The sequence below is a fragment of the Giraffa tippelskirchi genome, chromosome 11 (genome assembly GCF_054371585.1).
Source record: "Giraffa tippelskirchi isolate mGirTip1 chromosome 11, T2T-mGirTip1v1.2.pri, whole genome shotgun sequence".
NCBI classification, from domain to species: domain Eukaryota; kingdom Metazoa; phylum Chordata; class Mammalia; order Artiodactyla; family Giraffidae; genus Giraffa; species Giraffa tippelskirchi.
The window spans coordinates 84,370,803-84,391,528 of NC_137285.1; the positions used below are offsets into that span (position 1 = coordinate 84,370,803).

General features: G+C 37.6%; 1 protein-coding gene across 35 annotated transcripts in view; it reads right to left on the reverse strand.

Moving 5' to 3' along the window:
* Positions 1-20,726, reverse strand: part of CEP126 (centrosomal protein 126) — a 116,930-nt gene that overhangs the window by 65,644 nt on the left and 30,560 nt on the right. For 34 of the 35 annotated variants that reach the window (XR_014069884.1, XR_014069883.1, XR_014069885.1 and 31 more), the window contains one exon: positions 6,818-6,963. Coding sequence is in view for 17 of the 35 variants with exons in the window: in XM_081545966.1 (XP_081402092.1) it covers positions 6,818-6,963 (146 nt within the window). In the remaining 18 variants the exon portion in view is untranslated. The remainder of the gene's footprint in view (positions 1-6,817; positions 6,964-20,726) is intronic. The other variant, XM_081545978.1, reaches the window with a different exon arrangement.

Here is a 20,726-nt window from a genome sequence, read left to right on the forward strand (position 1 = left end):
AAGAGAAGTGAAAAGCAAAGGAGAAAAGGAAAGATATTCCCATCTGAATGCAGAGTTCCAAAGAATAGCAGGGAGAGATAAGAAAGCCTTCCTCAGTGATCAGTGCAAAGAAATAGAGGAAAACAATAGAATGGGAAAGACTAGAGATCTCTTCAAGAAAATTAGAGCTACCAAGGGAATATTTCATGCAAAGATGGGCTCAATAAAGCACAAAAATGGTATGGACCAAACAGAAGCAGAAGATATCAAGAAGAGGTGGCAAGAATACACAGAACTGTACAAAAAAGATCTTCATGACCCAGATAATCATGATGGTGTGATCTCTCACCTAGAGCCAGACATCCTGGAGTGCAAAGTCAAGTGAGCCTTAGGAAGCATCACTATGAATAAAGCTAGTGGAGGTGATGGAATTCCAGTTGAGCTATTTCAAATCCTAAAAGATGATGCTGTGAAAGTGCCGCATTCAATATGCCAGCAAATTTGGAAAATGCAGCAGTGGCCACAGGACCAGAAAAGATCAGTTTTCATTCCAATTCCAAAGAAAGGCAATGCCAAAGAATGTTCAAACTACTGCACAATTGCATTCATCTCACACACTAGTAAAGTCATGCTCAAAATTCTCCAAGCTAGGCTTTAACAGTACGTGAACCGTGAACTTCCAGATGTTCAAGCTGGATTTAGAAAAGGCAGAGAACAAGAGATCAAATTGCCAACATCCACTGGATCATCGAAAAAGCAAGAGAGTTCCAGAAAAACATCTACTTCTGCAGAGTATGGCAAAGCCTTTGACTGTGTGATCACAACAAACTGTGGAAAAATTTTCAAGAGATCGGAAACAGACCACCTGATCTCCCACTTGAGAAATCTGTATGCAGGGCAGAAAGCAACAGTTAGAACGGGACATGGAACAACAGACTGGTTCCAGATAGGGAAAGGAGTCCATCAAGGCTGTATATTGTCACCCTGCTTATTTAATTTATATGCAGAGTACATCATGAGAAACACTGGGCTGAATGAAACACAAGTTGGAATCAAGATTGCTGGGAGAATGTCAATAACCTCAGATATGCAGATGACACCACCCTTATGGCAGAAAGTGAAGAAGAACGAAAGAGCCTCTTTATGAAAGTGAAAGAGGAGAGTGAAAAAGTTGGCTTAAAACTCAACATTCAGGAAACTAAAATCATGGCATCTGGTCCCATCATTTCATGGCAAATAGATGGGGAAATAGTGGAAACAGTGGCTGACTTTATTTTTCTGGGCTCCAAAATCACTGCAGATGGTGACAGCAGCCATGAAATTAAAAGACGCTTGGTCCTTGGAAGAAAAGTTATGACCAACCTAGACAGCATATTAAAAAGTAGAGACATTACTTTGCCAACAAAGGTCCATCTAGTCAAAGCTATGGTTTTTCCAGTAGTCGTGTATGGATGTGAGAATTGGACCACAAAGAAGGCTGAGTGCCTAAGAACTGATGCTCTTGAACTGTGGTGTTGCAGAAGACTCTTGAGAGTCCCTTGGACTGCAAGGACATCCAACCAGTCCATCTTAAGGGAAATCAGTCCTGGGTGTTCATTGGAAGGACTGATGTTGAAGCTGAAACTCCAATAGTTCGGCCACCTGATTTGAAGAACTGACTTATTGGAAAAGACCCTGATGCTGGGAAAGATTGAAGATGGGAGAAGGGGATGACAGAGGATGAGATGGTTGGATGGCATCATCAACTCAATGCACATGAGTTTGAGTAAGCTCTGGGATTTGGTGATGGACAGGGAGGCCTGGCCTGCTGCAGTCCATGGGGTCACAGAATCAGACAGGACTGAGCGACTGAACTGAACTGAATATTCCATTATATATATTTTCCTTAATTCACTTAGCATTCTTATCACTATTGCTTTGAATCCTCTGGTAATTCTTCTGTTTTCTCAATTTGCTTAACAGTGTCCATCTCTACGAAATTAGGTGAAATAGTTACCAATTGCTGTCCTGAAGGGGTGTTCTTTTGTGGGGGCAACCCTATACAGCCTGTGTCCAATGGTTTTGGTGGGAAAGCTGGATTTGAAATGAACAGAAGTCACATCTTTTCTCAAGTTGGGTTTCCATAGCACACATCATATGCTTCCATATCAGTTTGGAAGGATTGGGGCTGGGGAGGAGAGGCTAGGGCCAGAGCCAAGAGTGAGTTAGGGCTTCCTTCCTCTGGACCCTATCAGGTCCAGGGTTGGGTCCCAAGTTGCTGGAATAGAAGCCCCGAGGAACAGGTCTGAGCTAGCCCAGGTGTGAGCTTTTCTCTTTCTAAGCATCAGCGCTCTTGCCCCTGAGGGGCAAGCCTCAGTGCTCTTGCCTCTTGCTGGAGCAAGAGGGCCAGTGTGAGCTCCTAGCGTGTGGCCAGGTGCAGGAGGCAACAGTTCAGACACATGGAGCTTAGGCTGCTTCTGATGTGCTGCCTGTGCTAGTGCCCATAATGGCTGTCCCCCCCAAAGGGTGCGACTTTGGTTCTGAGCTACCTCTGTGTCTCCTGACTGCGCCCTTCCTTGGCTAGGGCAACCCTCACTCCAGTATGGCACTGTGACATGCAGTAAGCCGACATGGAGCGTTCACTCGGCTCAGGCTGGGGCATACTCCAGAGCAGTTTCGGGAGGCCAGCCCGTCACCTGTGCAGCTTCAATCTGCCTTCTGTGCCCTCTTTTGGGAATAAGTGTGTGCACGCTCCTCCCAAGTGGAGTCCTCCTGTTAGTCCCACCAGCCCTCCAATCAGCCTAGGGGCTCATCTCCCTTGTGCTGGACACCAGGATTGGGGGCCCAACATGTGGCTTTAACCATGCACTCCCCAGGGAGTATTTCTGCCTGTGTAATCTCCCTTTTCCTTTGGGTATCCCTCCTGGGACACAGGTCCAGAACTGACTGCTTCTCTTCCCTTCCTATCTTATTCTATGAGGATCTTTTTTTCAGTCTTGGTTATACAGGAGTCTTTCTGTCAGTTCCCAGTTAGTTTTCAGCAAGAACTTTTCCATATGTAGATCTATTTTTGATGTGTTTGTTGGGGGAGGTGAGTTTCATATTTTCCTATGCCACCATCTTGATCTCCTCCCTTAACATACATTCTAATTTCCTCCTTTTCTTACAAAGAAGTCAGAATATTAAATATACTCATCTGAACCTTGTGTTTATACTTAATAATAAATATATCCTGGAAATTGTATTGATGTAAAAGCAGAGACATCATTTTGCCAGCAAAGGTCCATCTAGTCAAAGCCATGGTTTTTCAATGGTCATGTATAGATATGAGAGCTGGATCATAAAGAAGGCTGGGTGCTGGAGAATTGACGCTTTTGAACTGTGGTGCTGGAGAAGACTCTTGAGAGTCCCGTGGACTGCAAGGAGATCAAACTTGAATATTCATTGGAAGGACTGATGCTGAAGCCCCAATAGTGTGGCCACCTGATGCGAAGAGCTGACTCATTGCAAAAGACCCTGATCTGGGAAAGACTGAGGGCAGGAGGAGAATGGGGCAATAGAGGATGAGATGGTTGGACAGCATCACTGACTCAATGGATATGAGTTTGACCAAACTCAGGGAGATAGTGGAGGACAGGGAAGAATGGCATGCTGCAGTCCATGAGGTCACAAAGAGTTGGACACAACGACTGAACAACAAACCCTGGAAATCAAGGACAGATCCAGGTTTTATGAAAGTATAAGGCTTATACAATTTAGGGGCCCAATTGAGAAAAAATAAGACAAAATTACTAATACAAAATTAGATGTAGGGACCATGACAGAGAGAGCTCCTGAAACTTGAACCTTATTGACTTCATGGTAAATCTATGTCTGCTGGACCTCATCCATATCAGTCCATACATTGTTTACTCTTCTTTCAATAGCAGCATAATATTCCACTGAGTGAATGTACATGCCATTTGTTTTTACTAACACTTCTGACTGTACCTAGGCCCTTGGGTAGTCAGCACTCTTTCTGGGCAAATGATACCCAGGAGGGGTGAGTACTCTGAGGCATTTATCACAATTAAGTACATCCTCTTTCTTAAGAAGAACTACCTTTTCTTTTGCCTCTTATACAATTTTCTTTATTTTCTTTTATTTTCTATCCTGTTTTCCTGATGACTACTCTAAATCCATTTTCAGTTTTTTTCTACCTATAATAAATGCTAGTGTGCATTTAGGTCTTATTTTTAGGCTCTGTCTTCAATCTGTACTCTATATCTAATATTCACCTTATCTTTGCATATAGCTCCCTTTACCAACTATGTATCTATTCATCAGTGACCCAAATACGATTTCTAGTCTATATCTTTTTCTTAAGTTTCAGTTAGATTTTTCTAGTTGTTGACTTGATTTCCTCATTTGCGTGAATCAAGGAAGACTCAAAATCAATGCATTTAAAACTTAATGATCTTTCATACCTCTAACCTAATTCTTTTCCTTTATTTGTAATCTTGATTAATATCATCATCCAGGAAAATAATTCATTCATTAAGAAAGTACTTATTGAGTGCTAAATATTTGTGAGGTTTTCTGCTAAGTCCTTAGGGGCACTGTTCTCCTAGTCTTTGTTCCAGCACTCTTGATAAATCAGTAACTCAATCTATTGATTATATATCCTGAATATATTACCTCCTATGTCTCTATAAAGAGCCGTGCTTTAATTTAGCAGCTTAACACTTCTTGCCACAAATACTAAAATAGTCTACTATTAGTCTACTTTAATATATCTCTACTTCAATTCAGCTTCCATGTTGTACTGAGAATTATCTTTCTAACAAACAAATCTAATTAGTAAAGACCCTTTGTTTCCTACCTAATATCCATTTTTCCCTTTGTTCTTTGGTACGTAATGGGGATGTGTATACAAGCTCAGTTGTGTCTGACTCTTTTGTGACCCCATGGACTGTATAGCCCGCTAGGATCCTCTGTCCATGGAATTTTCTAGGCAAGAATACTGGAGTGGGTTGCCATTTCCTACTCAAGGGGATCTTCCCGACCCAGGGATTGCACTTAGGTCTCCTGCATCTCCTGCACTGGCAGACAGATTCTTTACCACTGTGCCACCTGGGAAGCCCTTATTCCTGGGTAACACACTCTATATTGTTAGGGGTGGCAATACGGCCACAGTAAAAAGATACTGAAATGGTAAACAAGGATTTTGCTACTCTGAACATTAAGTTTAATTTGCATATTCTGTGTTATGTATGTATTTAAAGAAATTATTTACTGTTGAAAATAAAGTTCTAGAATACTGAAAAAAAGTAAATCAATACTTCAGTTAAAAACCCCTATATTTTTCAGTCTCCCTTGCAGATGGAGTCGCCAATTAGATATTAATATAAGCAGATAGATGCGGGCTTCTAGGAAAACAATTTAACAGGAGTTCAGAGGTACACCCTTCTGTCCTTTACATATTTCTTCCTTCCTGTCTACAACACTGACAACACTGACATGATGTCTGGAGCTCTAGCTGTTACCATATGACCAACGAAGGTGAAGCTATAAATCATACACTAAGGGTAGCTGAACTGTGAGACAGGAGTCTGGGTTCCCTGTGGCATTGCATAGTCTTCAGACCAGTTCCTGACTGCCTACCTGAGTATTTCACATTATACAAGAGGAAAAGCAACCTCTGTCATGTTTAAGCTATATTAGTTTTAGCAGTGTTACCAGATGCTCTTACTTTCAGTAAGCTCTCTTACTGACATTGTAATGGCTCGCTGTCCAGTTAAAAAACTTTAAGTGGACTGCATACTGGATAAAGATGAAATTCCTAGCATGGCATCCAAATTCCTTAGAAATTGTCCCAATTCATTTTTCTAGTCTTGTATCCATTTTTCTTTTCTTTTTCTCCATCCTATGCTTTAGATACACTTTGGATTTACAATTCATAATTTACTTGCAAAAGTTGTTCCTTATGTCTGGGATTTTTAAAATTGCCTCTTTGCTTGGCAAAATGCTTATTCTTTAAGTTTCAAATTAAGTCATTTTTTCAGGGATGATATCCTGCAAGTTCCTATATATGTCCAGTGTTCTTTGTGCTTCATAGTACTTTACATGTTCTGCTACCACAGCAATTAGATTTATTGACATTACTTGTTTATATTACTCTCATCTCCATAATAAACTGTGAGGTCTTTAACGGCAGAGCACAATTAGATTTTTCTGTATCTTGGCATCTTGGCTTACCCCAGACCCACGTACAATATAGCAGCACAACATGTGTTTGCTAAATACACAAAGGTTCTGCTTGTCCTTTTTCTTTCTGAAGCTTTGACATTTTGTTGCTAATCTGTGTTACTATTTAAGGCATAGAAATGTAGATGTGAGACTGAAGAATCAAACATAATCATTTAAAAATTTTTAATTGGCTCCAGTCTTAGATTATTGGATTATGCACCCTCTTTATGGATCTCTTTATTTTGCTGGTCTCTCAAATGTGAATTTGAACAAAAATGTGGACAAAATGCCAAAATGAATCTGATATTAACCTCTTAAATCTAAATGTTAAATTGTCTTTTAATGTTAAGCGATTTACTAAATCAGTTTTAAAAAGACAACAAATTACAAGCCAGTATGAAGTATAACCAAGCTTGTACGCTTTTCAAATTTACCAACAGATCCAACAAAATATTAATTCTTCAAATTAAACCTATATCAAATTGAAATTTTTCATTTGGCAGAAGTCCTATTATTCAAAACATATGGCTGAATTTCCACTTTGTTTCTTAATTTATTTTATTGTCTACTCAAGTTGAATGTGATTACAACTTTTGTTTTTGTTTTTATATTGCTCTAGAAATTAAGGCACCTGTTCTCTTCCGCTGTGAAAAAGGAATATGGGCACGCTGGAATTTTTCAGTAACTTCTTCAACCTTCTGTTTTCGTTCTTGAAGTATCTGTTCTCTGATTTGGTATTCTCTTTCTTCTTGTTCTTTTCGTTTTTCTTCAAAAGCTCTATATTTAAGACAATGTAGACAACAGAATTAGGTAGTAAATTTTAAAAAATCTCAACACAGAAATAGTTCTAAAACAATGCATTTATTATATAATAGTGTTTTCATATTTCAAACATTGAAAATAAAAAAATGTTTAACTACTTAGAAAAAACAACTTTTAAGTAAAAAAAGGCCATTTGCTAACAGTTTCAATATCTTTGCAAGTAGTAATTTCAGAATCTTTCCTAGGCCTTTTGCAACTAAAAGAAGGCATGTAATGAACCTCTTTCTAACTTGGGGCAGGCCTGCACACACTTCCCATTTTCACTTTCCAAACCCTGCTGTAGAAAAAGTCTCTTCTAAAAAGCTAAACTATTTTCTGTATTGTGAAGAACTAACTCATTGGTAAAAGAATAAGCCTTGCAAATTATGTGGTAGCCAGGAAGATAATGTATATTTCTCTTTTAGCCAAAAGTTTAAAATTGGCAGTCATGTTAAGTTTGAGTTGTGCTAAAAATTCAGACAATTTACATAAAAATCGTGATTCTCAACTTATTTCGAAAATAAAGACTTGACAACCCTGGACTCTTTATTCACTTACGGTTAGAAACATTGCCTCATAATTCTTACCATCCTCTAATTTTCTTTTTTTTGAAATAATTTTTTAATTTTTTAAACTATGGAGGTATGATAACAGATTTACAGGAGAGTTAGGAAATACAGAACAAGGTTACATGTAATTCCTTTATATATTACAATTGTATTTTTAAGTAGATAAATTAAGATTTTTAGTTGGAGTTTCAATATCAAACTCTCAAAAATTACTAGAATGAATATACAAAGAAGTAGAAGGATACAGTAGATCTGCAAGGCACTATGAATCAATTAAATATAATTAAGATTTGAGCTATTTCAAATCCTGAAAGATGATGCTATGAAAGTGCTGCGCTCAATATGTCAGCAAATTTGGAAAACTCAGCAGTGGCCACAGGACTGGAAAAGGTCAGTTTTTATCCCAATCCCCAAAAAAGGCAATGCCAAAGAATGTTCAAACTACCGCACAATTGCACTCATCTCACACGCTAGTAAAGTCATGCTCAAAATTCTCCAAGCCAGGCTTCAGTAATACGTGAACCATGAACTTCCAGATTCCAAGCTGGTTTTAGAAAAGGCAGAGGAACCAGAGATCAAATTGCCAACATCCGCTGGATCATCGAAAAAGCAAGAGAGTTCCAGAAAAACATCTATTTCTGCTTTATTAACTATCCCAAAGCCTTTGACTGTGTGGATCACAATAAACTGTGGAAAATTCTGAAAGAGATGGGAATATCAGACCATCTGACCTGCCTCTTGAGAAACCTGTATGCAGGTCAGGAAGCAACAGTTACAACTGGACATGGAACAACAAACTGGTTCCAAATAGGAAAAGGAGTACATCAAGGCTGTATATTGTCACCCTGCTTATTTAACTTATATGCAGAGTACATCATGAGAAACGCTGGGCTGGATGAAACACAAGCTGGAATCAAGATTGCCAGGAGAAATATCAATAACCTCAGATACGCAGATGACACCACGCTTATGGCAGAAAGTGAAGAACTAAAGAGCCTCTTGATGAAAGTGAAAGAGGAGAGTGAAAAAGTTGGCTTAAAGCTCAACATTCAGAAAACTAAGATCATAGCATCTGGTCCCATCACTTCATTGGAAATAGATGGGGAAACAGTGGAAACAGTGTCAGACTTTATTTTTTTGGGCTCCAAAATCACTGTGGATGGTGACTGCAGACATGAAATTAAAAGACGCTTGTTCCTTGGAAGAAAAGCTATGATCAACCTAGACAGCATATTAGAAAGCAGAGATATTACTTTGCCAACAAAGGTCCATCTAGTCAAGGCTATGGTTTTTCCAGTGGTCATGTATGGATGTGAGAGTTGGACTATAAAGAAAGCTGAGCGCCGAAGAATTGATGCTTTTGAACTGTGGTGTTGGAGAAGACTCTTGAGAGTCCCTTGGACTGGAAGAATATCCAACCAGTCCATCCTAAAGGAGATCAGTCCTGGGTGTTCATTGGAAGGACTGATGTTGAAGCTGAAACTCCAATACTTTGGCCACCTCATGTGAAGAGTTGACTCATTGGAAAAGACCCTAATGTTGGGAAGGATTGGGGGCAGGAGGAGAAGGGGACGACAGAGGATGAGATGGTTGGATGGCATCACTGACTCGACAGACATGGGTTTGCGTAGACTCCGAGAGTTGGTGATGGACAGGGAGGTCTGGCGTGCTGCGATTCATGGGGTCGCAAAGAGTTGAACACGACTGAGCGACTGAACTGAACTGAAGATTTATACAATTTTTGTACAAATTCTATTCAAGTTCTCATAAACTACAAACTAGGAGACACTGGAACATATACAGCGACATTAAACAAGATATAAAAATTTCATGGTCTAAAGGCATTGAAATCGTACTGAGTTTGTTCCCTTATCATTGTAGAATTATATTAGAAATTGTATTTAAAAATAACCCACATAGTTTCAAGTGCAATGTGACATTTACCAAGAGAGATCTTTGACTTAGCCATTGAAAATCTCAATAAAGTTAGAAGACTGAAAAAACACAGAGGGTGATTGCATAGAAGACATATTTAAATGAGAAATCAGTATCAAAATGAAAAATTAATATCAACGATATTTTTAAAAAATCCCATGGATTTGGAAATTAAATGTCCACTTTGAAATGATGGGTGTATCTAAGAAGCCATAACAAGGAAAATTAGAAAATATTTGTAATAGAATAAAAATGAAAAGAGAATTTATTAGAATTTGTTGCATGCAGCTGAAGCTGCTCAGTGTAACTAAATAGAATGTGAAGTCTTGAATAAGGTATGAAAACAAATAATGGACACTAGCATAAAATTTTGTGAAATGAACACAATCTGTACTTTAGTTAATAATACTGTATCACATGTTAATTTCTTCTTCTTCTTTTTTTTTTTTTAAAGAACATAGTATTCTTTATATCCTCAGAACCAGATTAGAAGTTTCAAGCCTCATTCAATTTTTTTTTAAATCACTAAGATAATAAATTTTCTAGACTATTAGCAGTAATACTAGATACCAAAATACATGGAACTATCTTCAAAGTTTTGAGTGAATATAAATTAGAAATCTAGCATTCTAAGTCAAACAAGTGGAATCAAAATGTCATAAATTTTTTAGCTTGGCAAAGATTCATAAATTTTCTAAAAACATATATATTATACACTACTTATATATATGTATACAAAAGCTTTTCTACTACCCTTGATAAAGGCTTGAGAAAGAACAAGAACAACAAATAAAAGAGATGGAGAAATTGGAAAACATAAACTAAATGAAATGGGAGCACTATATGTGAAACAGAAAAAGTGAAACAAACTAGATAAAAATAAAAGGTCATCATATTGTCCAGTTGTTTTTAAACATGCCTGCTCATTAGAAACACAGTTGGAGCTTTGGAGAAAAAAGCAATACCTGGGCATTTTTATTTTTCAAAAAATTCCAAGATAATTCTGATAGGCATCTGGATTTTAAAAAGTAATTTCATGTTTCCATTAAATGGTAGTTTTAGTGATACAAAATTCTATTACTTTCTGTTGACCAATCATGATCCAATGATATTAGGCGAATAACAGTTACATAATCACAATAGTAAAAGATGTTTATCAGTTTTCACAATCAATAGCCAGACAAAAAATAAAAGATAACTACAATTGCAAGCCACAATGGAAACATGATTAACCTAACAATATAAATAGTTATATACAATTTGGTGGGTTAAGTAGACTGATGTGGTAAGTGCAAGTTCATACATGCACATGTTTTCATTTGCCCATCCAGTTTATGTCTTTTGGTTGGTGGATTTAATCCAATTACATTTAAGGTAACTATCGATATATATGATCAATCTTATTACTATTTTCTTAATTGTTTTGGGTTTATTTCTTATAGGTCTTTTCCTACTCTTGTGTTTCCTGCCTAGAGAAGTTCCTTTAGCATTTGTTGTAAAACTGCTTTGGTGGTGCTGAATTCTGTTAACTTTTGCTTGTCTGGAAAGATTTTGATTTCTCTGTCAAATCTAAATGAAAGCCTTGCTGGGTAGAGTATTCTTGGTTGTAGGTTCTTCCCTTTCATTGGTTTAAATACATTATGCCATTCCCTTCTGGCTTGTAGAGTTTCTGTTGAGCAACCAGCTGATAACCTTTATCATCTTTCCCTTGTTGATTTTAATGTTTTATCTTTGTCTTTGATTTTCATCATTTTGATTACTATGTCTTGGTGTGTCCCTCCTTGGGTTTATCCTACCTGGGACTCTGCACTTCCTGGACTTGATTGACTCTTTCCATGTCAGGTAAGTTTCAAGCTATTATCTCTTCAAATATTTTCTCAGGTCTTTTCTCTCTCTCTTCTCCTTCTGGGACCCCCTATAATGTGAATGCTGTTTAAATAGGATGCTGTTTAAATAGAACCCCCTATTCATGTTGTGTTTCATGTTGTTCCAGAGGTCTCTTAGGCCGTCTTCACTTTTTTTCATTCGTTTTTCTATATTCGGGTGTGCTGTAGTGATTTCCACCATTCTGTCCTCCAGATCACTTATCCGTTTTTCTGCTATTGATTTCTTCTAATTTACTGTTCATCTCTGTTTGTTCTTTTGTTTTTCTAGGTGTTTGGTAAACATTTCTTGCATCTTCTCCATTGTTTCCCCAAGATCCTGGATCATCTTCACTATCATTATTCTGAATTCTTTTTCTGGAAGGTTGCCTATCTCCACTTCATTTGGTTGTTTTTCTGGGATTTTATCTTGTCTCTTCATCTGGGACATAACCCTCTGCTTTTTCATTCTGATTAACTTTCTGTAATGTGGCTTTTGTTCTAGCTGCAGTGTGATTGCGGTTCTTCTTGCTTCTTCTGTCTGCCCCCTGGTGGATGAGACTAAGAGGCTTGTGTCAGCATCTGATGGGAGAGACTGGGGGTGCAAGAAAACTGGGTCTTGCTCTGGTGGACAGACTCATGTTCAGTAAAACATTAATCCAATTATTTGCTGATGGGAGGGGTTGCGCTCCCTCACTGTTAGTTGTTTGGCCTGAGGTGACCCAGTCCTGGGGTCTATTGGCTCTGTGGTAGGGTTACTGGCAACCTCCAAGAGGACTTACACCAAGAGGTACTTTCCTGGACTGCTACTGCTGCTGCCACTGCTCCTGTCTCCGTGGTGAGCACTGCAGACCTATGCCTCCACAGGAGACTCTCTTAACACTAGCAGGTAGGTCTGGTCAGTCTCTGCTGGGGTCACTGCTTCTTTTCCCACAGAGGGGGAAGCAGTCTTGATGGGTCTTGATGCATGCAAGATTTTGTTTGTGCCCTCCAAGAGTGTAGTCTCTGTTTTCCCCAGTTGTGTGGAAATTCTATAATCAAATCCCACTGGTCTTTAGATTCCTTGTGGATTCCTGGTCCCTTTGCTCAATCCCCAGCCTGACATGAGGCTCCAACCTTCACAACAGTGAGAGAACTTCTTTGGTATTATTCTCTAGATTGTGGGTCACCCACACAGAAGACATCGAATTTGACTTTATTGTGTTTGTGCCCCTTCTACCATCTTGCTGTACCTTCTTCTTTGTCTCTGGATGCAGGGCATCTCTTTTCTTTTTTGGTTGGTTCCAGTGTCCTCCTGTCAAAGGTTGTTCAACAGCTAGTTGTGAGTGTGGTGCTCTTGCAGGAGGAAATGAATGAATGCCCTTCTATTCTACCATCTTGAACTGGAAGCCAGTTCATTCTCTATTTTTCTTATCTTTCCTATTTCATTTATTTCTGACTGTCCCTAGGCACTTGATTTTACATTCAAAGAACTAATATAAAAAATTAATTTTGTTCATAAAAATGTGTGTGTTTGAGTGTGTCAATAATATCTCCTGGGTAATAAAAAAGGGAAGGAGCACTGGTATGACTCACTGGTAGAGAAACTGTCAAGTATCTCTTGGGAGTACATGGGGCTGGGAGGTGGTTGGCAAGAACTCTTTAACTTTTTTAATGCCATAGGCCACTATTAACCAATCTTCCAAAGATCTCCACTGGCTGGAACATTATTCCAGTTTAAACCACTCAGATTTAGGGCTTCCCTGGTGGCTCAGTGATAAAGAATCTGCATGCAATGCAGGAGACATGGGTTTGATCCCAGGGTCGGGATGATCCCCTGGAGGAGGAAATGGCAACATATTCCCGTATTCTTGCCTGGAAAATCCCATGGACAGAGCAGGCTGGTGGGCTACAGTCCATGGGTCACAAAGAGTCAACACGACTGAGCAACCAGATAACAACAAAGGGCACTATAATTCTGGGCAGTAGGGCTACAGATCTTTAAGTTGCTCAACCTCTGTGGTAGGTAGGAGGTAGAGGTGTGGTGCTGCAAGTCTGAGAGATTTTTACCTCTCAAAACAATCTCCTTCAAGAATTCTCCCAGGATAAGACAAGGAAATCTGCATTCACAACTTGATTCACCATAGTACTGAGAATTCTAGCCAGAGAAATTAGGCAAGAAAAAAGGCTCCCAAATTGCAGAGGAAAAGGTTACATTTTCTCTATTCACAGACAACATAATATGCATAGAAAACCCTAAGGATTCCACAAAGACACCATTAGAACTAATAAATAAATTCAACAAACTTGCAGGTTACAAAATCAACACACAAAAATCACTTGTGTTTTTATGCACTAATAATGAACAATCTGGGAAAGAAATTGAGAAAACAATTCCATTTAATTATCAAAGACAATAAAATACTTAGGAATAAACTTAACCAAGGTAAAGAAAGACTTGTACACAGAAATTAAAAAATACTGATGAAAGAAATTTTACAAGACAAATAAAAGGAAAGACATCCCATGTTCATGGATATGTTAAGATACCAATAGTATCCAAAGTGACAAAACACCCAATGGTGGTTTTTTAATTTTTTTCAGAAATAGAAAAATCTATCCTAAAATTCATATGAAATCGCAACAAACCCCAAATAGCCAAAATAAGCTTGATAATGAACAAAGGTGGAGTTCTCACACTTCCTGATTTAAAAACCTATTACACATCTATGGTAATCAAAGCAGTACAGTACTCACAAAAAGACAAACAAATAATGAATGGAGATGAACGGAGTAGATTAGAGAGTCCAGAAGTAAACCCTTGCATGGTCAAATGATTTTCAACAAGGGTGTCAAAACTTTGTGTCACTAAAGAAAAGACAGTCTTTTTAGTAATGGTATTGAGAAAACTGGACATCCATATGCAGAAGAATGAAGTCAAACCCTTATTTATAGCATATATGAACTTTAACTAAAAAATACCAAAGACATAAATGTAAGAGCTCAAACTATAAAGTTTAGAAGAAAATATGGAGGAAAAACTTCATTAGATTTGGCAATAATTTCTTGAACACGACACCAAAAGCACAGGCAATGAAAGAAAAATAAATTGGACTTTATAAAAATTAAGAACTTGTATACATCAAAGAACATTTTCAATAGTCAAAAGGTAACTCATGGAATGGGAGAAAATATTTGCAAATCATATATCTGATAAGGGTTTGATATAATGAATATATAAAGAACTCCTACAATTCAATAGTTTAACCAGTTTAATTTAACTGGCTAAACAATGGGCAAATGACTGGAATAGACATTTCTCCAAAGAAGATATACAAATGCCACCAAGCACATGAAAAGATTCTCAACACCACTAATCATTAGGAAAATGCAAATCAAACGCACATAGAGATACCACTGTGCACCTATCTGAATGAATATTATATTTATAAAAAGACCCAGAAAATTACAACTGTTAACAAGGATATGGAGAAATTGGAACCTTTATGCATTGCTGGTGGGATTGTAAAACAAGCAGCTGCTGTAGAAAATGGTACAGTGAGTCCTCAGAAAATAACATTTAATTACCATATGATTACACTTCTGGGAATATACCCCAAAGAAGTAAAATCAGGGACTCAAATATATGTTTGTATACTTATGTTCACAGTTGCATTGTTCACAATAGCCAAAAGGGGAAGTAACTCAAGCATCTACTGACAGATGAATGGATAATCAAAATGTAACATTCATGTACAATGGAATATTATGCAGTCTTAAAAATAAGGAAATTCTGACACATACTATAACATGGATGAACCCTGAAGATATTCTGCTAAGTTAAATAAGTCAATCACAAAAGGAAAAATCTTATAAAATTTCGCTTATAAGAAGTACCTGGGCTTCCCAGGGTGGTGCTAGTGGTAAAGAACCTGCCTGCCTAATGCAGGCATACGTAAGAGATGTGGGTTTGATTCCTGTGTTGGGAAGATCCCCTGGAGGAGGGCATGGTAACCCACTCCAGTATTCTTGCCTGGAGAATCTCACGGAAAGAGGAGCTTAGTGGGCTACAGTCCATGGGGTTGCAAAAAGTTGGACATGACTGAAGCGACTTAGCATGCATGCATACATATGAGGTACCTATAGTAGTCAAATTCATAGAGACAGAAAGTGCAGTACTGGTGGCCAGGGGCTAGAGGGAGTGAGGGTATGAGAAGTTAGTATTTAATAGGTACTGAGTTTCAGTTGAGAAGGTGAAAAAGGTCTGGAGATAGATGATGGTGGCGGTTACACAACACTGTGAATATACCTAATGTCACAACTATACACTTAAAGGGCTTCCCTTGTGGCTCAGCTGGTAAAGAACCCACCAGCAATGCAGGAGACCTGGGTTTAATCCGTGGGTTGGGAAGATCCCCTGGAGAAGGGAAAGGCTACCCACTCCAGGATTCTGGCCTGGAGAATTCCATGGACCGTATAGTCCATGGGGTCGCAAGAGGCGGACATGACTGAGCGACTTTCACTTTCACTATACAACTTAAAAATGGTTAAACTAGTAAATTCTATGTTATGCATATTTTATCACAATAAAAAATAAGAATCCCCTCAGGTCTTTGATATGAAGGATGTTTTCTCAACCTTATGTAATGTACAAAGCAAGTGTAACTATAAGGTCCTTTGTGCAATTGTGCAACCAGATGAACACTTAAGCATCTCCATACTGAGATATAATTTATCAGCACTGTCCATGAGAAATAAAATGTAAGCTGTATATATAATTTTACATTTTCTAGTAGCCACATTGAAAACCAGGAGAATTTCAGTATTTATTTAACTCAGTATGTCTCAAATATTTTCATTTCGACATGCATCAATGTAAAAATTATTGAAATATTTTATATCCTTTTTTGTACTAAATGTTGCTTTATATTTAAATTTGGACTAGTTACATCTTAAGTGCTCAATGGACATATCAGACTAGCAGCTATTTTAATAAACTTTTCTGGTAGGTGGTTTGGTTTTCTGAAGAAGGAAGAGCTTTCACAGCAGACAAAGACTTAATAATAAGGAAGCTAGATTAGAAACTAAGAAGGCCTATAAAATGATTAATACAACTTCTTAAATAATTTTCTCTTAATCATAGGAAAATACATAGTTGTCATTTAATTTTATAAAAATTTTGTTTGAAAACAGAGTTTCCTTTAATTATTCTAATACAGTGGTTCTCAACTCTGAGATATTTCCCCTTCCCTGGGTGCTTACAAATTTGTGGAGGAGTTTTGATTGTCACAAAAATTTGGGTGGGCGAATACACTATCTGTCCTTTAATCTGGCCAATGTGAAGCTTACTCTAGACAAAACTATATATCTGAGAGGGGGCTTGAGAAACCCATGGCTGTCCAGATGCTTAAGGGAATTTGTCAAATTAAAAAAATAAATAAATCTTTCTGTAATTCAAATATGTAAAGTGGTTCATTAATAGCTTATATCTGAGTCATCAAGTAAGACACTAAACATTTACTTGGCATAGCAGACACAAAAATAGGGAAACAAGTTATTTGTTGCTTAGAATCTTAAAACAGGAAAAATGAATTATAACCACTTTACTGTTACTGAAAAGACAGAAGATTCTGAAAAGATTCTAGTAAGCAAGGAATAATAATTGCAAATTTGTTATACATTATTTCATGGCAAATAAATGGGGAAACAATGGAAACAGTGACAGATTTTATTTTCTTGGGCTTCAAAATCACTGCAGATGGTAACTGCAGCCATGAAATTAAAAGACACTTGCTCCTTGGAAGAAAAGCTATGACCAACCTAGACAGCGTATTAAAAAGCAGAGACATTACTTTACCAACAAAGGTCTGTCTAGTCAAAGCTATGATTTTTCTAGTAGTCAAGTATGGATGTGAGAGTTGGACCATAAAGAAAGCTGAGCACTGAAGAATTGATGCTTATGAATTCTGGTGTTGGAGAAGACTCTTGAGAGTCCCTTGGACTGCAAGGAGATCCAACCAGTCTATCCTAAAGGAATTCAGTCCTGAATATTCATTGGAGGGACTGCTGCTAAAGCTGAAACTCCAATACTTTGGCCACCTGATGGGAAGAACTGACTCATTAGAAAAGACCCTGATGCTGGGAAAGATTGAAGGCAGAAGGAGAAAAGGATGACAGAGGATAAGATGGTTGGATGACATCACCAACTCAATGGACATGAGTTTGAGCAAGCTCTGGGAGTTGGTGATGAACAGGGAAGCCTGGCGTGCTGCAGTCCATGGAGTCACAAAGAGTCAGACACAACTGAGCGACTGAGCTGAAATGATCCATTATTACTCCTGTAAGAGAGTGAAAATATACTTGATGTTTACATTAGTAGATTGTTATTGTTTAGTCGCTAAGTCATGTCTGACTGCCACCAGGCTACTCTGTCTATGGGATTTCCAAAGCAAGAATACTGGACTGGGTTGCCATTTCCTTCTCTGGGGATCCTCCTGACCCAGGGGTTGAACCTATGTCTCCTGCATTGGCAAGAGGGTTCTTTACTACTGAGTCATCAAGGAAGCTCTTGTATTAGTAGATACAGACTGGCAAATGTATGAGAACTTTTTATAGCTTGAATACTTAGAGGGAAATAAAAAGTACTGAGGAGAGAAATAAAAGTTATTTTAAAAAAGAAATAAGTGGAAATTTGGGGGCTGAAAAGTACAACATCTGAAAGAAAAATTTCCACTAGTAGGCTTAGTAGCAGACTACTGATAGTACAAGAGTCAGTAAACGGGGACTAATTGGAAATCATCTAGTCTAAACAACAGCACAGATGAGAGGGCAAAAGAATGAGTAACAACTTTAGTTACCTGTGGGTCACCAAATGGCAAGTGGTCATTATTATATGTCTGTAGTACAATATATGTATAATTGGAGTCCCAGAAATAGAAGGGAAAGAGAGAGAATAAGGCAGAAAATGTCTGAAGAACTATGGCCTGAAATTTTCCAAATTTGGGGAAAAACATTAAATTACAGATAAGAGCAGCTCAGTGAACTCCTATAAAGATAAATACCAAACCACAGACCTAGGTAATTTAAGTCAAACTAATGAAAACCAAACATAAAAACAAAATATTAAAAGCAGTTACAGAAAAAAAGATATACTACATATACAGGAACAAAATAGGAATGACAGCTAACATTTCATGAGAATGACAGCTAACTTCTCCATGAGCAACATGGAGGTCAGAAGACAAGAGAGTGGCCTTTTTATCGTGCTAAAGAAAATCGCGGATCTAGGGCAACTATCTTTCAAAACTGAAAGTAAAAGAAAGCTATCTTCAGATAAACAAAAGCTGAGAGTATTGCCAGATGTCCTGTACTACAAGAAATGCCAAAGGAAGTTCTTCAGGCTAAAGGGAAATTACACCAGATGGAAACACGGATCTATGCAAAGGAATAAACAACACTGAAAACAATAAATATGTAGGTAAATGGAAAAGAGTATATTAATTCTCTCTTCCTTAACTGTTAAAAAGACAATTGTAGGTTTAATACAAAAAATACAATATTGTTTTATGGGTTTATATCATGTATAGGTATAAAAGAAACGACAAAAATAGCACCAAGGATGCCAGGGGTTGGAGGTGGGGGGAGAAGGCAACGGCACCCCACTCCAGTACTCTTGCCTGGAGAATCCCAGGGACCGCGGAGCCTGGTGGGCTGCCGTCTATGGGGTCGCACAGAGTCAGACACGACTGAGGTGACTTAGCAGCAAACATAATTAAAATGTTGAAAGATCCTTATATTTTATGTGAAATGACCTAATATTAACTATAAACAGTTAAGAATAAATATTGTAATTCCTAGAGGAGCCACTGAAAAAAGGAAAACTGAAAAAAAAACTTTTTTTTTACTAAGTCAAAGGAAGACAGGAAGGAGGAAAACACAAACAACAGAAAAAAATAAAGAATTAATAGAAAACAAAGTTAAATTATAGACCTAAATCAAACCATTTCAATAATTATTAAACGCAAATGAACTAAACACTCCATTTAAAAAGCAGAGTCTTGGTTTTGGGAGATAATTCTCTATGAATATTTCAAGTTTCTACACAGTTCAGGTCCTCTTTGAAGGCATTTACAGCCTAGTTAAAAATGTTTGTACAAGGAGACATTCCAGGATAGTAAAGCTTAGAGAGGTCTTTCTTCCTGGAGACAATCTGTGGTAGTAAAGATAGAGATCTCTTCTTGTTTACATTCCAGAGTAAAGATAAGATGTCTCTCTCTCTGGAGGGGAGGATGGGCAGCAGCAATGTATAAGATCAGACTTGCCCAATTCCGTGCTTCCTACTCTGTAATGAAACCTACTGCACGTATAACTGCTGTCGGCCTTCACTGCATTGCCCTTTGGGGCCTGGCGGTTGGGAATTGACACAAGATATTGCTTTGGCTACTGCTTTTCCTATGGGAAGTCTATCTTCGAATTAGGGGGTTATGTTTTTCTTTTAGCCTACCACAACATATATGAAATTGTGTAAGCTAAATCATTAGCTTGCAAGCTGGGTAAAAATCTCAGACCTTTCATAGTTATTCAAAGTTTATAACTGAAACACTTGCTAGATTGGTTATAAAGCAAAACCCAAGAGGACCACCACAAATACAGATAGGATGAAAGCCAAAGGATGAAAAAGCAGGGGGAAAAAAAAAAAAAATATATATATATATATTAATACCAGATGAAGTAGGCCTTAAAACAGGAGTATTACAAGAGATGAAAAACAACATTTCATAATGAGAGAAGGGTCAGTTTATCAGGAAAACATAACAATCATAAATATGTATGTACTTAAATAACAGACCATCAAGATACATCACACAAACAGAACTAAAGAGAGGAACTGATAAATCCAAAATCATAGTTGCATATTGCAGCAGCCCACTGTTAATAACTGATAGAACAACCAGATAAATAATATCAGTAAGAATATAGAAGATTTGAAGAACACTATCAATTACTTTGACCTTGTTATCTATAGAACAACTGTTTATAACCAACAACTGTTTTAGATACAACATATACATTCTTTTCAAGTACACTATAAGAAATCTCAGGTAGGGCCATAACATATATGCCAATGACTCTCATAAAATTTAAATCCTACAGAACATGTTCTCTGACCAAAAAATTAGAATCAATTATGATATCTAGGAAAGCTCCAAATAACTGGAAATTAAAAACTACCACAGCAATATACTCCTAGATAAGCCACAGGTCAAAGAAGAAATCAAAAGTAAAGAAAACTTTTTAAACTACCTGAAAATGCAAATACAGCATATCAAACCTGTTAAATGTAGTTATAAGATTGTTAAGAGGGAAATAGCTTTAAAAGCCTATATTAGAAAAA